This window comes from Muscardinus avellanarius (assembly GCF_963383645.1).
Source record: "Muscardinus avellanarius genome assembly, chromosome: 4".
Classification (NCBI taxonomy): domain Eukaryota; kingdom Metazoa; phylum Chordata; class Mammalia; order Rodentia; family Gliridae; genus Muscardinus; species Muscardinus avellanarius.
Genome location: NC_137789.1, coordinates 145,472,790 through 145,486,993, shown reverse-complemented (window position 1 = coordinate 145,486,993; position 14,204 = coordinate 145,472,790). Strand labels below are relative to the sequence as shown.

General features: G+C 47.8%; 1 protein-coding gene across 1 annotated transcript in view; it reads left to right on the top strand.

Moving 5' to 3' along the window:
• The window catches only part of NRAP (nebulin related anchoring protein), a gene marked incomplete at both ends in the record, with an annotated part of 78,013 nt that overhangs the window by 56,284 nt on the left and 7,525 nt on the right, over window positions 1-14,204 (top strand). Inside the window, 8 exons of the mRNA XM_080694866.1 lie at window positions 801-998; window positions 2,639-2,743; window positions 3,915-4,013; window positions 5,885-5,989; window positions 6,339-6,446; window positions 7,281-7,592; window positions 13,172-13,276; window positions 14,007-14,105. Of these exons, the coding sequence (XP_080550992.1) occupies window positions 801-998; window positions 2,639-2,743; window positions 3,915-4,013; window positions 5,885-5,989; window positions 6,339-6,446; window positions 7,281-7,592; window positions 13,172-13,276; window positions 14,007-14,105 (1,131 nt within the window). The remainder of the gene's footprint in view (window positions 1-800; window positions 999-2,638; window positions 2,744-3,914; window positions 4,014-5,884; window positions 5,990-6,338; window positions 6,447-7,280; window positions 7,593-13,171; window positions 13,277-14,006; window positions 14,106-14,204) is intronic.

Here is a 14,204-nt window from a genome sequence, read left to right as displayed (position 1 = left end):
GGTATGAATTGTCCTGGGGCTTGTGCTAAGGATGAGGGTGGGATCCATGGAGATGGGAGTAAGAGGTTAGGAGGAGCAGCTGGAGGTCTGGGCGGCAACAGGAAGGTGAAGGAGAGGAAGAAGAGGTGGTATCCAAGCATCTGATATCCCAGAAAGCCCTGGGTGGGTTTCACAGACCTTTACAGAGCTCCTCCCAGGACTGTGTGGAGATGGCCGCGTGGAGAGGGCTTCCCTTCCTCTCTTGGGATATATTTGAGGAATTGGAAGTATCTATCCTCAGACTGGCCCGCCAAGCATCCATCCATTGCTCTGGCTCTTGGCTCGACTAGGAAGTCATGCAGTCTTTTCGGGATGCTCTTCCCATGCTAGTGTGAGAGTAGAGCCCCTGGTGTCTAAACCACAAACCTGTGTGGACAATAGGAGCGAGAGCCCAGCTCGAAGAGAGAAGATGGTGGACAGAGTACAGGCCAGCCATGCATCTTCCTGCCTCTGAAAAACAGAAAGATCGAAAGAACTGAGCAAGGGAATCCCTGACACTGCCTGTGCCTTGAATGTCTGTATTTTTCCTAGAATAGAGACCATGAGCCTCCTTTACCCAGATTAATGCCCTCCCAGAGCTGGGATAGTGAAGGTCAGGACCTGGAGTCGAGCTCTGCTTATTAGGCCTTTGCCCACAGGAGAGGAGTGCTGGCCATGTCAGGAACATCCCCTAGGCTGACCCAGGACAGTTGTTCTCCCCGATGGTCATGCTGCAAAGAGTGGCTTTGAAATCACCGCTGTTGATCTGTCTGCCCCTCTAGGTGAATTACAAGAAAGGCTTTGAACACTCAAAGGCACACTTCCATCTGCCGTTGGACATGGTAACGTTGGTGCATGCCAAGAAGGCTCAGACGCTGGCCAGCGACCAGGACTACAGACACCCGCTCCCCCAGTACACATCCTTGGCAGAAGACCTGAGGCTGAGCTGTGCCAAGAAGGCCCACAAGTTACAGAGTGAGGTAAAGAGGCCGGGCCTCTCCCCGAGACCCTTCTCATCGCAGGTTCGCCACAAGGCAGTGACCAGCAAGCTCCTGTTGCTCCATGAGGGCTCCAGAGGCTGGGAATCCTGAACATGTAGCTTTCTTTGAAATACAGCCCGAGGGTTCCTGCATGGCTCCACCGCAGAGCTGTCGTAACCTAACAAGGAGGACCACCGCTTACTGAGTATTTTTGCTGAATTTCATGCAATCTCTTCTCACACATTATCTTGTTCCGTCCTTCCCGTAACCCTGTTTGGATAGTCTTTATCCCCATTGTACAAACGCAGTGAGTTGCACAGAAGGTAAATAGCTGGCCTGTGATGCCATAACGATATGGGAGAAATAGGGGTGCTGGGTATGAACTTGAGGTTCAAGTGGCAGTGATGCTGTCCAGGGTCATGATTTCCCATGCTCACGTTTGCCAGCGGTTCTGCCTTTGGTCTCAAGTTGAAAGGAGGATTCCTCTTGGTGCTGCATGCATTCTTGTCCCCTCTTCTAGAGAGAGCTGAGATGTATTGGGAGAGGCTGCTCAGAGTCCATCCATTGAATGAACCCATGTTAGGGAGAGGAGAGTGTAGGGGGAGGTCCAGGAAATCGGGCCCCCAGCGATGCTCCCTGGGCCCTTCCAAGGCCTCTTCAGGCTCCCTTGATGTGTGTATGTAGCTTCCAGTGTCTGTTTCCTGAAGCAGGCAGGCCCAGCAGGGTCAGGAAGCCTCAGAGGGGAGGCACACAGTCTCCCCTGTGAGCAGCAGGATCCTTCCTGGTCCCCACCTTATTTCTCAGGTTGCAAAATTTGTGTGCTGTGTGCTTTGCAGGTAACAGGCTCATGTATGTAAGTAGAAGCAGGCACTGCACCTTTTTCTTTGGATTGGCGGTGTCGGCAAGCCGAGCGGCGCCCAGGCCCGCTGTCTGTCGTCTCTTGGAGTTTTATGTCTGTGTACAGTGCTTTCTGCTTGACATCCACTGTCAGGAACGAGGGAGCTGCCACGCTCAGCGCACGGCCCCCTGTCACTTGTAGAGAGCCCTGGCTCTCCCTGCCTCCTGTCGGGACGGCAATTGGAAGGCAGCGGGCCCAGGAGGTGCCTCGCTGGCCGAGGGGAGTGAATTTGGGGATTCTTTAAACTGTCATTCGAAATCACGCAGGGACACACATCCGCTCTGCCCGCACAGACTCAGACAGGTTTTGCCAGGTTATTTTAGCTTCGTTTATTAGTTCTTTCTTAACCCATGATTAATTAATGCCACCCGCTGCTGCTGGGTTTTTGTTTTAGAAGACCTGTTAAGCCATTTGCACATGTGCCCCGAGACGACTGGCTTTCTAACCACAATCCACTCCAGCGTTTATTTTTTGATAGCCCACATTAAAATGAAAATCTGTCTAGCGTCGCTGTAACAGTCACTCAGAAACAAGTGACAGCAGAATTATTTTCTTCTGACCTACATTTTCCCCCTAATGAGCATTTTCTAGGAAACAGCTGTGCGATCGCTGAGTCTCCCTGAGACCTGGACTCGGCCTTGAGTTCTCATAATGACAGAGCCCATGCCACGGAACCCCTGGCTTCTCTTTGCCCTTGTTCTGAGAGTCCGGCCTTTCTGATTCGTTGTGTCGTTCCTTGCAGAATTTGTACCGCTCAGACCTGAACTTTATGCGAGGTGTTCCCTGTGTCATCCCAGGCACGTTAGAGATCGAAGGGAGGAAGAAAGCATCGGAACTCATCAGCGAGGTGACTGGGGACCCTGGCGGGGCGACGGGCATCGGTATACTTCCATGGCAGAGGTGGTCTCCACAGTTGGTCTCTTCCTGTTGGTGAAGCCAGCTGGGGGTTGAGCTGTTAGCAATGGCAGCTCACTGCCGTGCGCCTCTTGCCCGGCTTCTTTTCTTACTGTATTCTTCATTCAGATCAAGTCAGTTCCTCTATTAACATATAAAAATTACCCTGTGGCTCATAAGATGTACTTTCCTTGTGGTCCTTTGAAGAGTCACCCTGTGGTACAATGCCAAGCAGAGAGGCTTTGGGGACCAACAGATAGAGTTGGAAATTCCAAGCCAGAGCTCTTTGGCTGTGACCTCAGGCCAGTGACCTGCTCTCTCTGAACCTCACCTTCTTAATTAGTCAAATGGGGATGCTCATACCTTCCTCAGTGAGCTTTTGTGAGAATTAGTACTACCATAAACACTGCTTATGAAAGAGTTGCTATAAAATTGGTGATCATTCCTTGGCAAAAATACAGAAGTCTCAAAATTCCAGGCTTTCTGAACTCCTGGGGAATATAGCTCCCCTCTGAGGGGGTGACGGGACTTCTGTTCATGGGAGATGCAGGACAGGGGGTATGAGGCCTGGGAATGGCAGCGCCAGCATCCAGCTGAGAGCTCAGGTCGCCCCCAGTGTGTTTCCTTGGGTGCCCATCTCTCACTCATGCTCTGCTTGGCCAAGGAAGCTGCTGAAGCCAGGCGTTCCAAAGCTCCTGCGGCATCAGATCCTGCTTAGAACTTTAAAAGTAAGCACAGAGGCCTGGCCGCACTGGCGGCTTTCTGAGTCCTGGTCTCCTAGGGCACAGGCATGTGCAAAGTTTGAATCTGCACAGTCGCCAGTGTTGTGCCCTCAAGCCCAAGAGCTGGGGTCTCCGTTCAGGAACAACTCGCAAGTCTAAATGGTGATGTTCACTCCCATGGCAGAGGCCGAGCTCTCGCTGTACTGCCGAGTGGCGATTCAGTCCACTGTCTGTCCTCCTATTTCTCCATCCCAGTGAGCTCTGAGGTCACAAGAGCAAGTGGCCCATAAGATTCTGGAGCAATAGGCCAGCAGCCTTTAAAAATGAGGCTTCAACTAGGCCTCAAAGAACTGTGTGTAAGCCATATGGAGTCATCATCTTTCTTCTTGTTCCTGGATTCAGAGTAAATACCGTCAGCATCCCGGGTCATTCAAATACACAGCCGTGACGGATACTCCCAACCTCCTTCACGCCAAGTTCAGCAACCAGATTACCAATGAGGTAAAACCTCCTGATTTTTTTTTTTTTTTCAGTACTGGGGATGGAACCCAGGGCCATTGTACCTTCAAGCTATACCCCAGCCCTATTTTTAAGTTTTTTTTTTTTAATTTTTGAAATAGAGTCTCACTGAGTTGTGAAGGAACTCACTAAGTAGCTGAGGCTGTCCATGAACCACGATCTTCTGGTCTCTGCCTCCCAAATGCTGGATTACAAGAGTGCGCCACCAGACCTGGCTCCTGATGGCTTTTTAAAAAACTCCTAGAGAGTTAAAAATATGTGTGAGTTGGGCGTGGTGGCACACGCTTGTAATCCCCACACTTGGGAGGCAGAGACAGGAGGATCGCGCAGGTTCGAAGCCAGCCCCTCTGGCTTAAGTGACCTTGTTTCCAAATAAAATATAAAATAGGTCTGGGAGTATAGCCCGGAGGTAGAAGGGTTCCATCCCCAGTACCACCAAATATATATATATATATATATATATACATACATATATAAATGTTTGTGAACAGGAGGAAAGGGAACAGCACAAGTATTTGTATGGGGGGTTGGAAAGAAAAATATTATTATAAAGAGCCTAAACATTTTCCAGATGAAAAGAAGGCCCAACTGGGAATCTAGTTTAGTCCACAGTCTCCATCCTTAGTGCTGGCATGGATCAGACACAAGAGCATCTCCTGGGAGCATATTGGAAGTGCCCAACCTCATACACCACCCTAGAGCCACAGAACCCAAAGGCCATTTAACAAGAGCCTCAGATAATTTTTTTACCCAGTAAAGCATGAAACATTCTGGCCTATAATTCATTTATTCTATCTAGGCACATATCGGCTTAAGCAATCCTCTTTTGTCATTCTTATGGACATTGTAGGAAGCATCTGTGGTTATCTAAGTAGAGTCCTAAGATATGGTGTTTGCCAGGCTTATCTATTCCCACCTCCTTTTCTTCTCCCTTGCTATTTATCTGACTTAGATTTTACTATCTCTAGCAAAGGAGAGATGCAGGGGAAGGAATCCCATTCCTTACCACCATCTTTCCTACCCTTTTGGTGGTTCTCCTTCTTCTTACAGTGGCTTTTTTATGACCTTGAAATAGTTGAGCAGAGACATGAATGTTGAATCATTTTTAGGTTTTAAGATTCTCCCCCATCTAACTTTTACAAGTCAGGTGAAATCTGGTTTCCACATTCCTCCCAAGTCAAGTCAAAATGTAAGAAGTGACAGCCAGAGATCAGGGAAGTCCAGAGAGATGGAATTCATCATCTTGTGATATTATCAATTGTAAATTCTTTACTTAACCTTTCTCACCTTCTTTGTGAGCCAAGTGCTGTGGGGCAGTGGTGCCTTTTATAATGGTCTCTGGCCCCAGAGAACTCAACAACCACATTCCTATTTCTGACTACGATAATTGATGCTCTGTAGCAGACAGTGCCAGCCCGGGCTGCCCTGGCATGAGTTCACTCACAGGAAGGATCCCAGGGCATTATTGGGAAAGGATGCAGACCAGGATGGGACACCTCCCTCCCATCAGGCAGGGCTCTTCAATATCCCTGGTCTTGTGCCCTCAAGGAAAAGGTCTTTGATTTGAAGCATGTCAGTAGTATTCTCAAATTTGTATGTCATTCCCTGTCCTGTTATTTAGCGAGGACAAATGCAATTCTTTATGTATTGGAATTCTTTATATATTACTGTGACTTCACTCCAGTCGACTCCTGAAGACTGTATGGGAAGGAGCATCTTTCCCAAGGTTGAAAGCATGCCCAAGCACAGCGACTGGCCTTTTACGATCTTGTCTCCCCATTTGGAAACGAGGGGCATCTAGCACTGCAAAAATACATGCCACTTATCTTCTTGCCTTTTCTTTGGGGGGGCAGCGTCTTTATAAGGCAGCCGGTGAGGATGCGAGACACCAGTACACAGTGACCCTGGGTCTGCCGGAGTTTGTCCGAGCGAAAACAAATGCAGCCAATCTGAGTGATGTAAGCCTCACTTGCAGCTGAAATTCAAGCATGCTCCTAAGCATGTTTGTGTCTGTGAAGGGCTCTAACCACGACCTTCCTGGCAGTCACAAGAGCTTCGTAAAATGCATGTTTTGGATGCCCATTTTAAGTCCGCCTGCCTTTTAATAAGTATTATGTATGAACATACACGATACATGTGCTCAGAGCCTGCCACAGGATGTGCGCTAACCGACTTTCTCTGCCAAGTAGTAAGCTTTTGCTCATGAGAAATTGATTCTGCAATGCTGTGTTACAAATGAAAAGGGGTAGCCTTTGTTTGCTGATTCACGTAATTATGTTTTAAGATGTACATGCGTTCCCACTTTAGGCAAAATACAAGGAGTCTTGGCATAATCTTCGTGCTCAAGGCTGCAAGCTGACACTAGATGCCCTCCCCTTCCAGGCTGCTCGGGCCTCTGGAGACATAGCCAGCGATGTGAGTGGAATTCGATGACCTTCCATCTCGCCTAATTTCTGTTAACTTCATGTAAAACAATGTCTGCAGCTGATTTTCATGAATTAAAGCAGATCTATAACCATGTGAGACAGGATGTCACCTGCAGAATCTATTAGTTATGAATGAGATCCTTTGACGGAGGGCGGGAGAGAAAGGGCTCTGTTAATCACAAGCTCAGTTGAGGCAAAGGTCTGCAGCAGGAAGGAGCATATGATTCGTTTCTAATTGCAGAGTCTAGGTAGCGGTCCCTGCGAGCCGTCGCCCGTTCTGTGACCGCACCCAGAGTTAGAGAGAGGTCTCGCCATGGGGACTGCGAGAGGGCAGTGACAGCTCCCCCTGGCTCTCTGCACTGCCTTGTAGGGTGTGCCAGCTGCGTTTCAGCCTCTCTGTTGATAACGTCCACAGCTTTGGGACATGAAGGTGACTTTCTCTTTCCCACAAACAATTCACGGAAAAATGTGGACTTCAAATAAACGGATCTGTCTTTTGGGTTTAATGTTTTGCCAAGTGCAAACAGATGAAGCACGAGTCTCTCTTCTACCTTTTTTGATAAATTCCTTTTGGCCATAAGACACAGAGGCCCTTGCTTTGGTTCTGAGGATCTGCTTTTAATTAGGTAGGGGGAATGGGGCAATGCTTTAATTGTTCCTCCCCCAGGGAGAGGGTGTACTCTTAGGCTGACCCTACCCTGGTGGTTCTTATCGTTGTTACCTCCTAGGGTAAGAAGAGGTGATGTTTCTAGGGCCTGCTTGAGAATGCATGGATGGAGTTTAAGCAGGTGCCGAGCTCTGACCAGCTGGGCCTCTCTTCCAGTTTCTCTATAGACATGACTTTGTGAAGGAGCGAGGGAGGCTCATCGGGGTCCGGAGCGTGGACGAGGATCCCCGGCTGCGGCACTGCCAGCTCATGGGTCAGCTGCAGAGCGAACTTCAATATAAGAAGGAGGCAGCCAGCAGCCAGGCCCAGTGCCACCTGCCCATGGACATGGTCCACCTGGTCCACGCCAGGAAGGCCCAGGCCCTGGCCAGTGACCATGACTACCGGACCCAGTGCCATGAGTTCACAGCGCTGCCTGAGGACTTGAAGTTGGCCTGGGCCAAGAAAGCCCACGCCCTGCAGAGTGAGGTAGGGACCTTGTGGGCTATAAAACAGCCCATCTCCTTCCTCCTACATCTCCCAGTGTGAATGGCTGCCACTTCCTTGGCCTTCAGGACCCTCTAGTCCCAAACAGTGACTTGCTTACCCTTTTTCACCTAGGTTGGGATCATTTATTCAATCATTTGACTAATATTTATTGAGCATCTGTCATGTACTAGACACTGGGAATACAGCTGTCAACAAAATAGTAAAAAAAAAAATTCTACTGTTCTCACAACTTTTGTTATCCTGGAAGGAGGTAAACCATGATCAATAAGGGAAATATATAATATATCAGATGGAGAAGCGTGCTATGTGCAAATGGGGCAGGGAATTGGGGTAGGGGAGTGTGTGTGTGTGTGTAATTCTCATTGGAAAGGTGACATGAACAAAAAGGCCTAAAATAGATGAAAGAAGGGGATTGAGAATTCTGGGCAAGTAGAATGGTAAGTTCAAAGACTAAGGGCCTGCACAGGAGCAGTACCAGCATATTTGAGGCTGGAGTGAAGCAAGTGAGTGAGGGGGTCTGATGGGGGATGGAGGCAGAGAGAGGGCAGGGAGGATGGAGGTGGTGATGGGAGCAGGTACCGCTACTGCTACCATGGCTGAATCTACTAGTGCGTACCATTAGGGGACACTTATCACTCCTATTTTATGGGGGACACTCCTATTTTATTTTATGGAGGTGCCAAGGTGGGGCTGGCTCCACAACCCTCTCTGAGCCCTCCTGCTCCTTTGAAAGGAACTCAGAGCAGGGGATTTATGCCCCTGATGGTACAGTGTAGATGCCAGGCCAGACATTGAGAGCTCAGACTAACGACTTGGGATGTGGTAATGGTGAAGGTGTGATCATGGTCAGTGTTTATGAGAGGTGTGCAGAGCGGTAGGCACAGTGCTGTGCATCATCTCCCTCCTCCAGGGGAACCCTAGGAGGGACTTACTTTTGTTTTAGAGTGAAAAACATGGACCCGTTGTCATAGAAACGCTTATCATCAATACCGGGTTTTCTCAACTTCAAGAGCTAGGACATTTTAGGCCAGATATTTCTTTGGGCATGGGGTCTGTCCTATGCGTTGCAGGGTATTTAGCAATTATCTCAGGTCTCAATCCTCTAGTTGCCCATAGCATCAACCAAAAACATGAGATAATTAGCTCTGGTTAAGGAAGCAGTATTCAGTTGAGTATTGGTCTCTGGGAAGCCCTGTCACAGTGCCTGGCCCCTGGAAACACGGGAGTACTGGCTGCTCTTAGTTCCCTCCACGAAGGCTCCCAGTCCTGGTTGTCTTCAGAGCGATGCCTGTTCATAAACTATACATGGCCATAAGTGTGTGAGTTGCAGGGGGTGAGGTTATGAACACACCATTGGTGATTCATTAGTAAATAGTGATTTTATTCATTCATTCATTATTAATCGTGATTTGTTGGTGCTGCAATATGGCATCATTCCCCATGAGGTCAAGCCTTGAGTAGGGCAAGCTCAGCTGGGCCCCACAGAGGGGATTTAGGCACTGCTCAAGTTCCAGTCACAGAGTCTCCCTGCACTAGGCCATCTTGAGACCCCCAAGAACAAACAGCTCGGAGGGTGACTCTCCAGTGCCCAACCAGGCACCCTCTGGTCAACGGCCTATGTCTTGGGAGAGGAGAAACTGCCGAGCAGGACAGGCTCTTGAGGAGCGTAGGAGGCCACTGGGGAGAGTTAGGGAACCTCAGCCTGGAGCCGGAAGGGGCGTGTCGGAAGCCTGGCTTTGCCCTTCGCTGTCCTGGAGCAAACGTCTGCTTTCCAAGCCTTCAGCTCTGTACTGGGAGAGCAAAGAGGACTGGTCTGACCCAGAATCTCAGACGTTTAGGATTCGTGGGAGAAAAATTAATGATGGGATCCAAATAATGTCGGATTCTATCTTACTGAATAAGGGGAAAAGGCGAAATGCTACCTGAAATTATAATTTATATCACTGTATTTCTGGGGAAAAAAAGAATATTTAACACTAAAAATAGGACATAATTCAAAAAGGATAAATGGTAGTTGACACTCTGATACTGACATTTGAAAAACAGGGTCTGAATTAAATTTTCAAAGGCTAAGATGTTATTTGCCTAATTTTATTTACTTAGTCATTATGATACTAGGAATTGCACACAGGGGCTTTCTGAGCTATACCCCAGTCCTTTGTATTCTGAAATAGGGTCTCACTAGGTTACTTAGGGTCTCACTAAAGTAGCTGAGGTTGGCCTCAAACCCATGATCCTTCTGTCTCAACCTTCCAAGTAATGGGATTATAGGTGTGCACTAACACATATGGCTGCTTAAATTTCAGAATACATGCAGTGTTTTTTAGACTATACATTGGTTAAGTGGGGTGTCTGAAAATTCCAAGATGCTATAAACAGTAGACTTCAAGATGCCCAGCAGCTGGTCTGAGACTTCAGTTTTATTATTATTGTTATGAAAAATTCAATTTTAATCAGCTATTTTATGTCAAAAAGGAAACAAATGCTCCACGGGAGTTCGCTGGATGGCGACTTGGCAGTGTGGGAAGGAGTCCAGTCAGTTGAGCTGTTTCTCCTTCCTTCCCTCTCCCTTCCACCCAGAAAGAAAGCTTCAGGGCAGGCCTGAGAAGCCAAGATGCTCAGGGCCAGGGCTGAGGGCCCCAAGGCCACCAGAGCCCTTGTCAGCCCGAATCCTGCTTTTCTCGGGAGCTCACCTGACATGCACGGGGTGTCCCTGGCAATGTCTGTCATGGATGCAGGCGACTCCCACCGCTTCTTCAGTCCTTTGCAAGTCTGCTATTCCGTGCTCCCACCACGATCTCACTCCGGGGCTGCAGGCGGTCCTGAAAGCACGTGTCCCACCCTTCACGGGTGTGTGTTCTAGGTAGATTCCTGAAGCTCCTCAGGCCATCCGCTTCCTCACTAGAAAACAGCAATAACAATAGCTAATGCATATGGAACCCTTTTCCTAGAAGAGGCATTAGGATAGCTATTTTGCACAATCTCATTTACTATCTAGGTAGGTACAAATATTACTCTTGTTTTGTTTTTGTTTGTTTGTTTTTGTGGTACTAGAGATTGAACCCAGGGGCATTCTGCCTCTGAGCTATACCCCAAGCCCTGTTTTTTATTCTTTATTTTGGAATAGGGTCTCACTGAGTTGCAAAGGGCCTAAGTAGCTGAGGCTGTCCATGAACCATGATCCTCCCATCTCAGCCTCCCAAATGCTGAGATTACAAGCATGGGCCACCACTTCTGGCTTTTACTTCTGTTTTTACAGATACATCAGTAATAGCCTAAGTAACTTTCCCCAGGCCACAAGCTGACAGGGAAATTACTTGCTCAGGACCACATAGCTAGTAAGAGGTGCAGCAGGGCTTCCGGCTCTGATCTCTTGATCTCTGGCTTGGTTTCTGTGGCTTCCTCAGCTGGATTATGAACCCAGGTACTCTGGCTCCTGACTCTATGCTTCTAACCACAGTGGTCTCTAGATTATAGCAGCTCATGGCTCCTCAGAGAGTCCCACCCATCATTTGGACACCAAAATTGTTGTGTGCCTGCGAATAAGAACCCTTCCCTGGCTGGCAGGCCGGTGTGAGGACAGTATGAGATCATGGGTCTTAAGTGAGCCCCACTACGTGCAAGGTGATGTGTGATAATATTTCTGGTTCACATGACAAATATACCCCTTATTATAGGCACCTCCTGGGTTCATTAGAACCCAGAGACTGTTTGCAACACGGCCCTGTAAAGTTTGGGTACCAGAAACCCCATGCATGAATCTGCAGGTGGCTTCCAGACGTAGGATGCAGAAGGTAAAGAGCAAGACCGTTTGGACAGCCCGATTCAGCCGGCCAGTTTGGGAATGTCTATTATTATCTTAGACTCCTTCTCCAAAACCGTTCTTTGAGTAGCTGATTCTTCTCAACTCCCTGCCCCTCTCCCTCTTTTATCATGCAGTCTGGGGCAGGTGTGTTGTTTTTAGGGTCTGCGTGAATAGTCAAAGCTGGGCTGGGAGCTGAGATATCAATAGATGATCCGTCTATAAGAGAGTCTGAGGCGCAGTCAGATCTTTGGGGAACCTGCATCTTGCTTTCTGACTTCCCTGCGATCGTACTGTTCAGCTCGACAAAAGGCAAGTTAAAAGAGCGCTCCCCACTTTATCTCGCTTATGAAAGGAGCAAGGCCTGGCTGTGAAGAGGCCCTGCAGGATTATTCTCTGCAACTTAGAAATTTATCCAATTTTCTCTGTTCTTTATCAGAGTAGAAGGCAAAAGCGTTGCCGGTGTAGACTGAAAGATCGCGGTATAAAAAGCAATCGTACTGACATGGGGTTTTGAAACCTGCTCCGGAGCCTGGGTGATGTCTCCCTTCGCCAGTTGGAAGGCAGAGTGGAATTTGCACAGGGGCATTAACCAGCAGACAGTAGATCAGAGACGGACTCTCTTTGAGGCCAGCTGTGAGGAGCGCTGTGAATCCTGAAATGAAAGGGAACTAAAAAGGCCGAGAGGCTGATTTCCGGAGTGATATTTTGCGTTACCACAGACCTTATATCTAAATTAGAGAAATGCCATCAACTTCGTTTAGATCCAGATTTTAAATTTCCTGAGAGAGATTTTTTTTCCACCTTTAAAAATGCCTAATTTCCATAAAGAGAAGAAGAAAGGCATTTGGGTGACTGTCTTATTGAAGGTAATGGTGGGCAGATCAAGGAACCATCCTAAGATTTGATGGTTTTAGGGGGCTCCTCATCAACCCAGTGTCTTAAAAGAAAACCTCTTGTTGTTTTCTCCTGGGAATAGGGCTATAGTCCTAATCTTCTGAGCTCTTAAAAGTGAAGAAGGAGGACAAAGCTTTGTCCATTTTTTTTGCAATGTAAGCAAATCCTAATGAGTCACAGTGGAAGGAGGTAAACTGAGGCATGAGAAGACTAAAATGGTTTATTCACTCTTTGCCAGGTGTTTAACTTGATTCAGTTTTTAAAAGTCCTGCAGCAATTGATTCCTGCCCCCTCTACCGCCACTTCCACAAAAACAGCAATCTAGTTGGCTCTTGTTCCTGAGTACTCCGTGATGTTGTCATGAGAACAGAGGGGTTGTCATAGCCTTCAGGTCCCACAGAGAGAAACTGAGTCACATTTTGGGAAAGTGATTTGTTCCAACTCATAGCCCTTTTATCAACTGGATGGTGTGTACGTAGAATGTTTCTGTTTAGGCAGGTGGTAAAGGCCTCACTGTCAAGAGGAGGAAAGAATAATACTGGCGGGTGCTGGATTTGAGTACCCGTCTCAGCTCTTTAATTTAGTGTCCACAGAAGCCATTACCTTCCCCTTCAAATCCTACTAATTCACTGGCAGGGGCTTCTTGTAACTTATGCACAACCCATTATTTAACTCCTGGTAGAATGTACACATTGAAAGAGCTGTTCTTGATGACTTAGTGAATGGACTTTGCATGACAGTGCATAGCTGTCCCGATGGAGCATTATTATGAATGCCATTGCAAGTCAAGGACCTTCTTGAAATGCAGGGATAGTCTTGGGTGCTTTCCTGAAATCGCCCGTGATTTTTTTTCCTGCAGTTTCACTACAAGTCGGACCTGATGGGCATGAAAGGGACAGGATGGCTGGCACTGAGATCTCCACAGATAGAGAGTGCAAAGAAGGCCGGAGAACTCATCAGCGAGGTACCATTCTCTCCCTACCAGAAGGATAAAGGCAGCCTAGAATTTTCTTTAGAAGAGAAAACCCTCTTGTATGGCCTGGAGAACCCAAGAGGGACCCAGGGCCACTGGACTTCCAGGGTTTTTTCTGGGGCCATTTGCAACCAAATCCTAACACTGAATGAGATTTCCCTCCAAATGAAATCACTACCACAAAGGCAAAATGTATAAGTAGAGTGTGCACTGTATTATCAATTATAATCGAAAGTGGCCCCTTCCTTTCATTGTGAGGGGGAGGAGTTTGTGTCTATCTACTGAGTTTGCTCACAACATCAAGCATCCCCAGGCTATCTGATTTCAGATGGTGTGGAAGGGATGGTGGCATTAAAGGAACTCCCCACCAAAGATCCCTGCCATGATGTTTCCTCGAGGGTGGCACTGCCTTTTGAGATTGCTGATAGCAGAACTTATTTGGACAAGATCTGATCAGGGTCCAAGCACCATTGATGCCCTCGCTGATTCCTTAATTGTGAGGATCCTCTTTCCCCAAGAGAGCAAACACCTGAAAACCATTCATTATTCCATACTCGTTATATATAGTTAGGTGCCCATCAAGAAGAGGAACTTGCTTTCTAATAATGTCATTGGTACATTTGGTATTAAGAGGGTGGAGTGGAATGGCTATCAGAAGAAAAAAAAAAAAACGCATGAGGTTGGACTGAGCTTCCTGGGCATCTTTGTTTTCCTCTTACAGACTAAATACCGTAAAAAACCAGACAGCATCAAGTTCACCACAGTGGTCGACTCCCCAGACCTGGTCCATGCCAAGAATAGCTACATGCACTGCAATGAGGTGGGTTTTTCCTCCTCCCTCATCTGAGGTGCGTGAGCTCCACTACTCAGTGGTCAGTGCTGAAGCACATCAGCCCCGGGTAGATGTGAGTGCAGAACT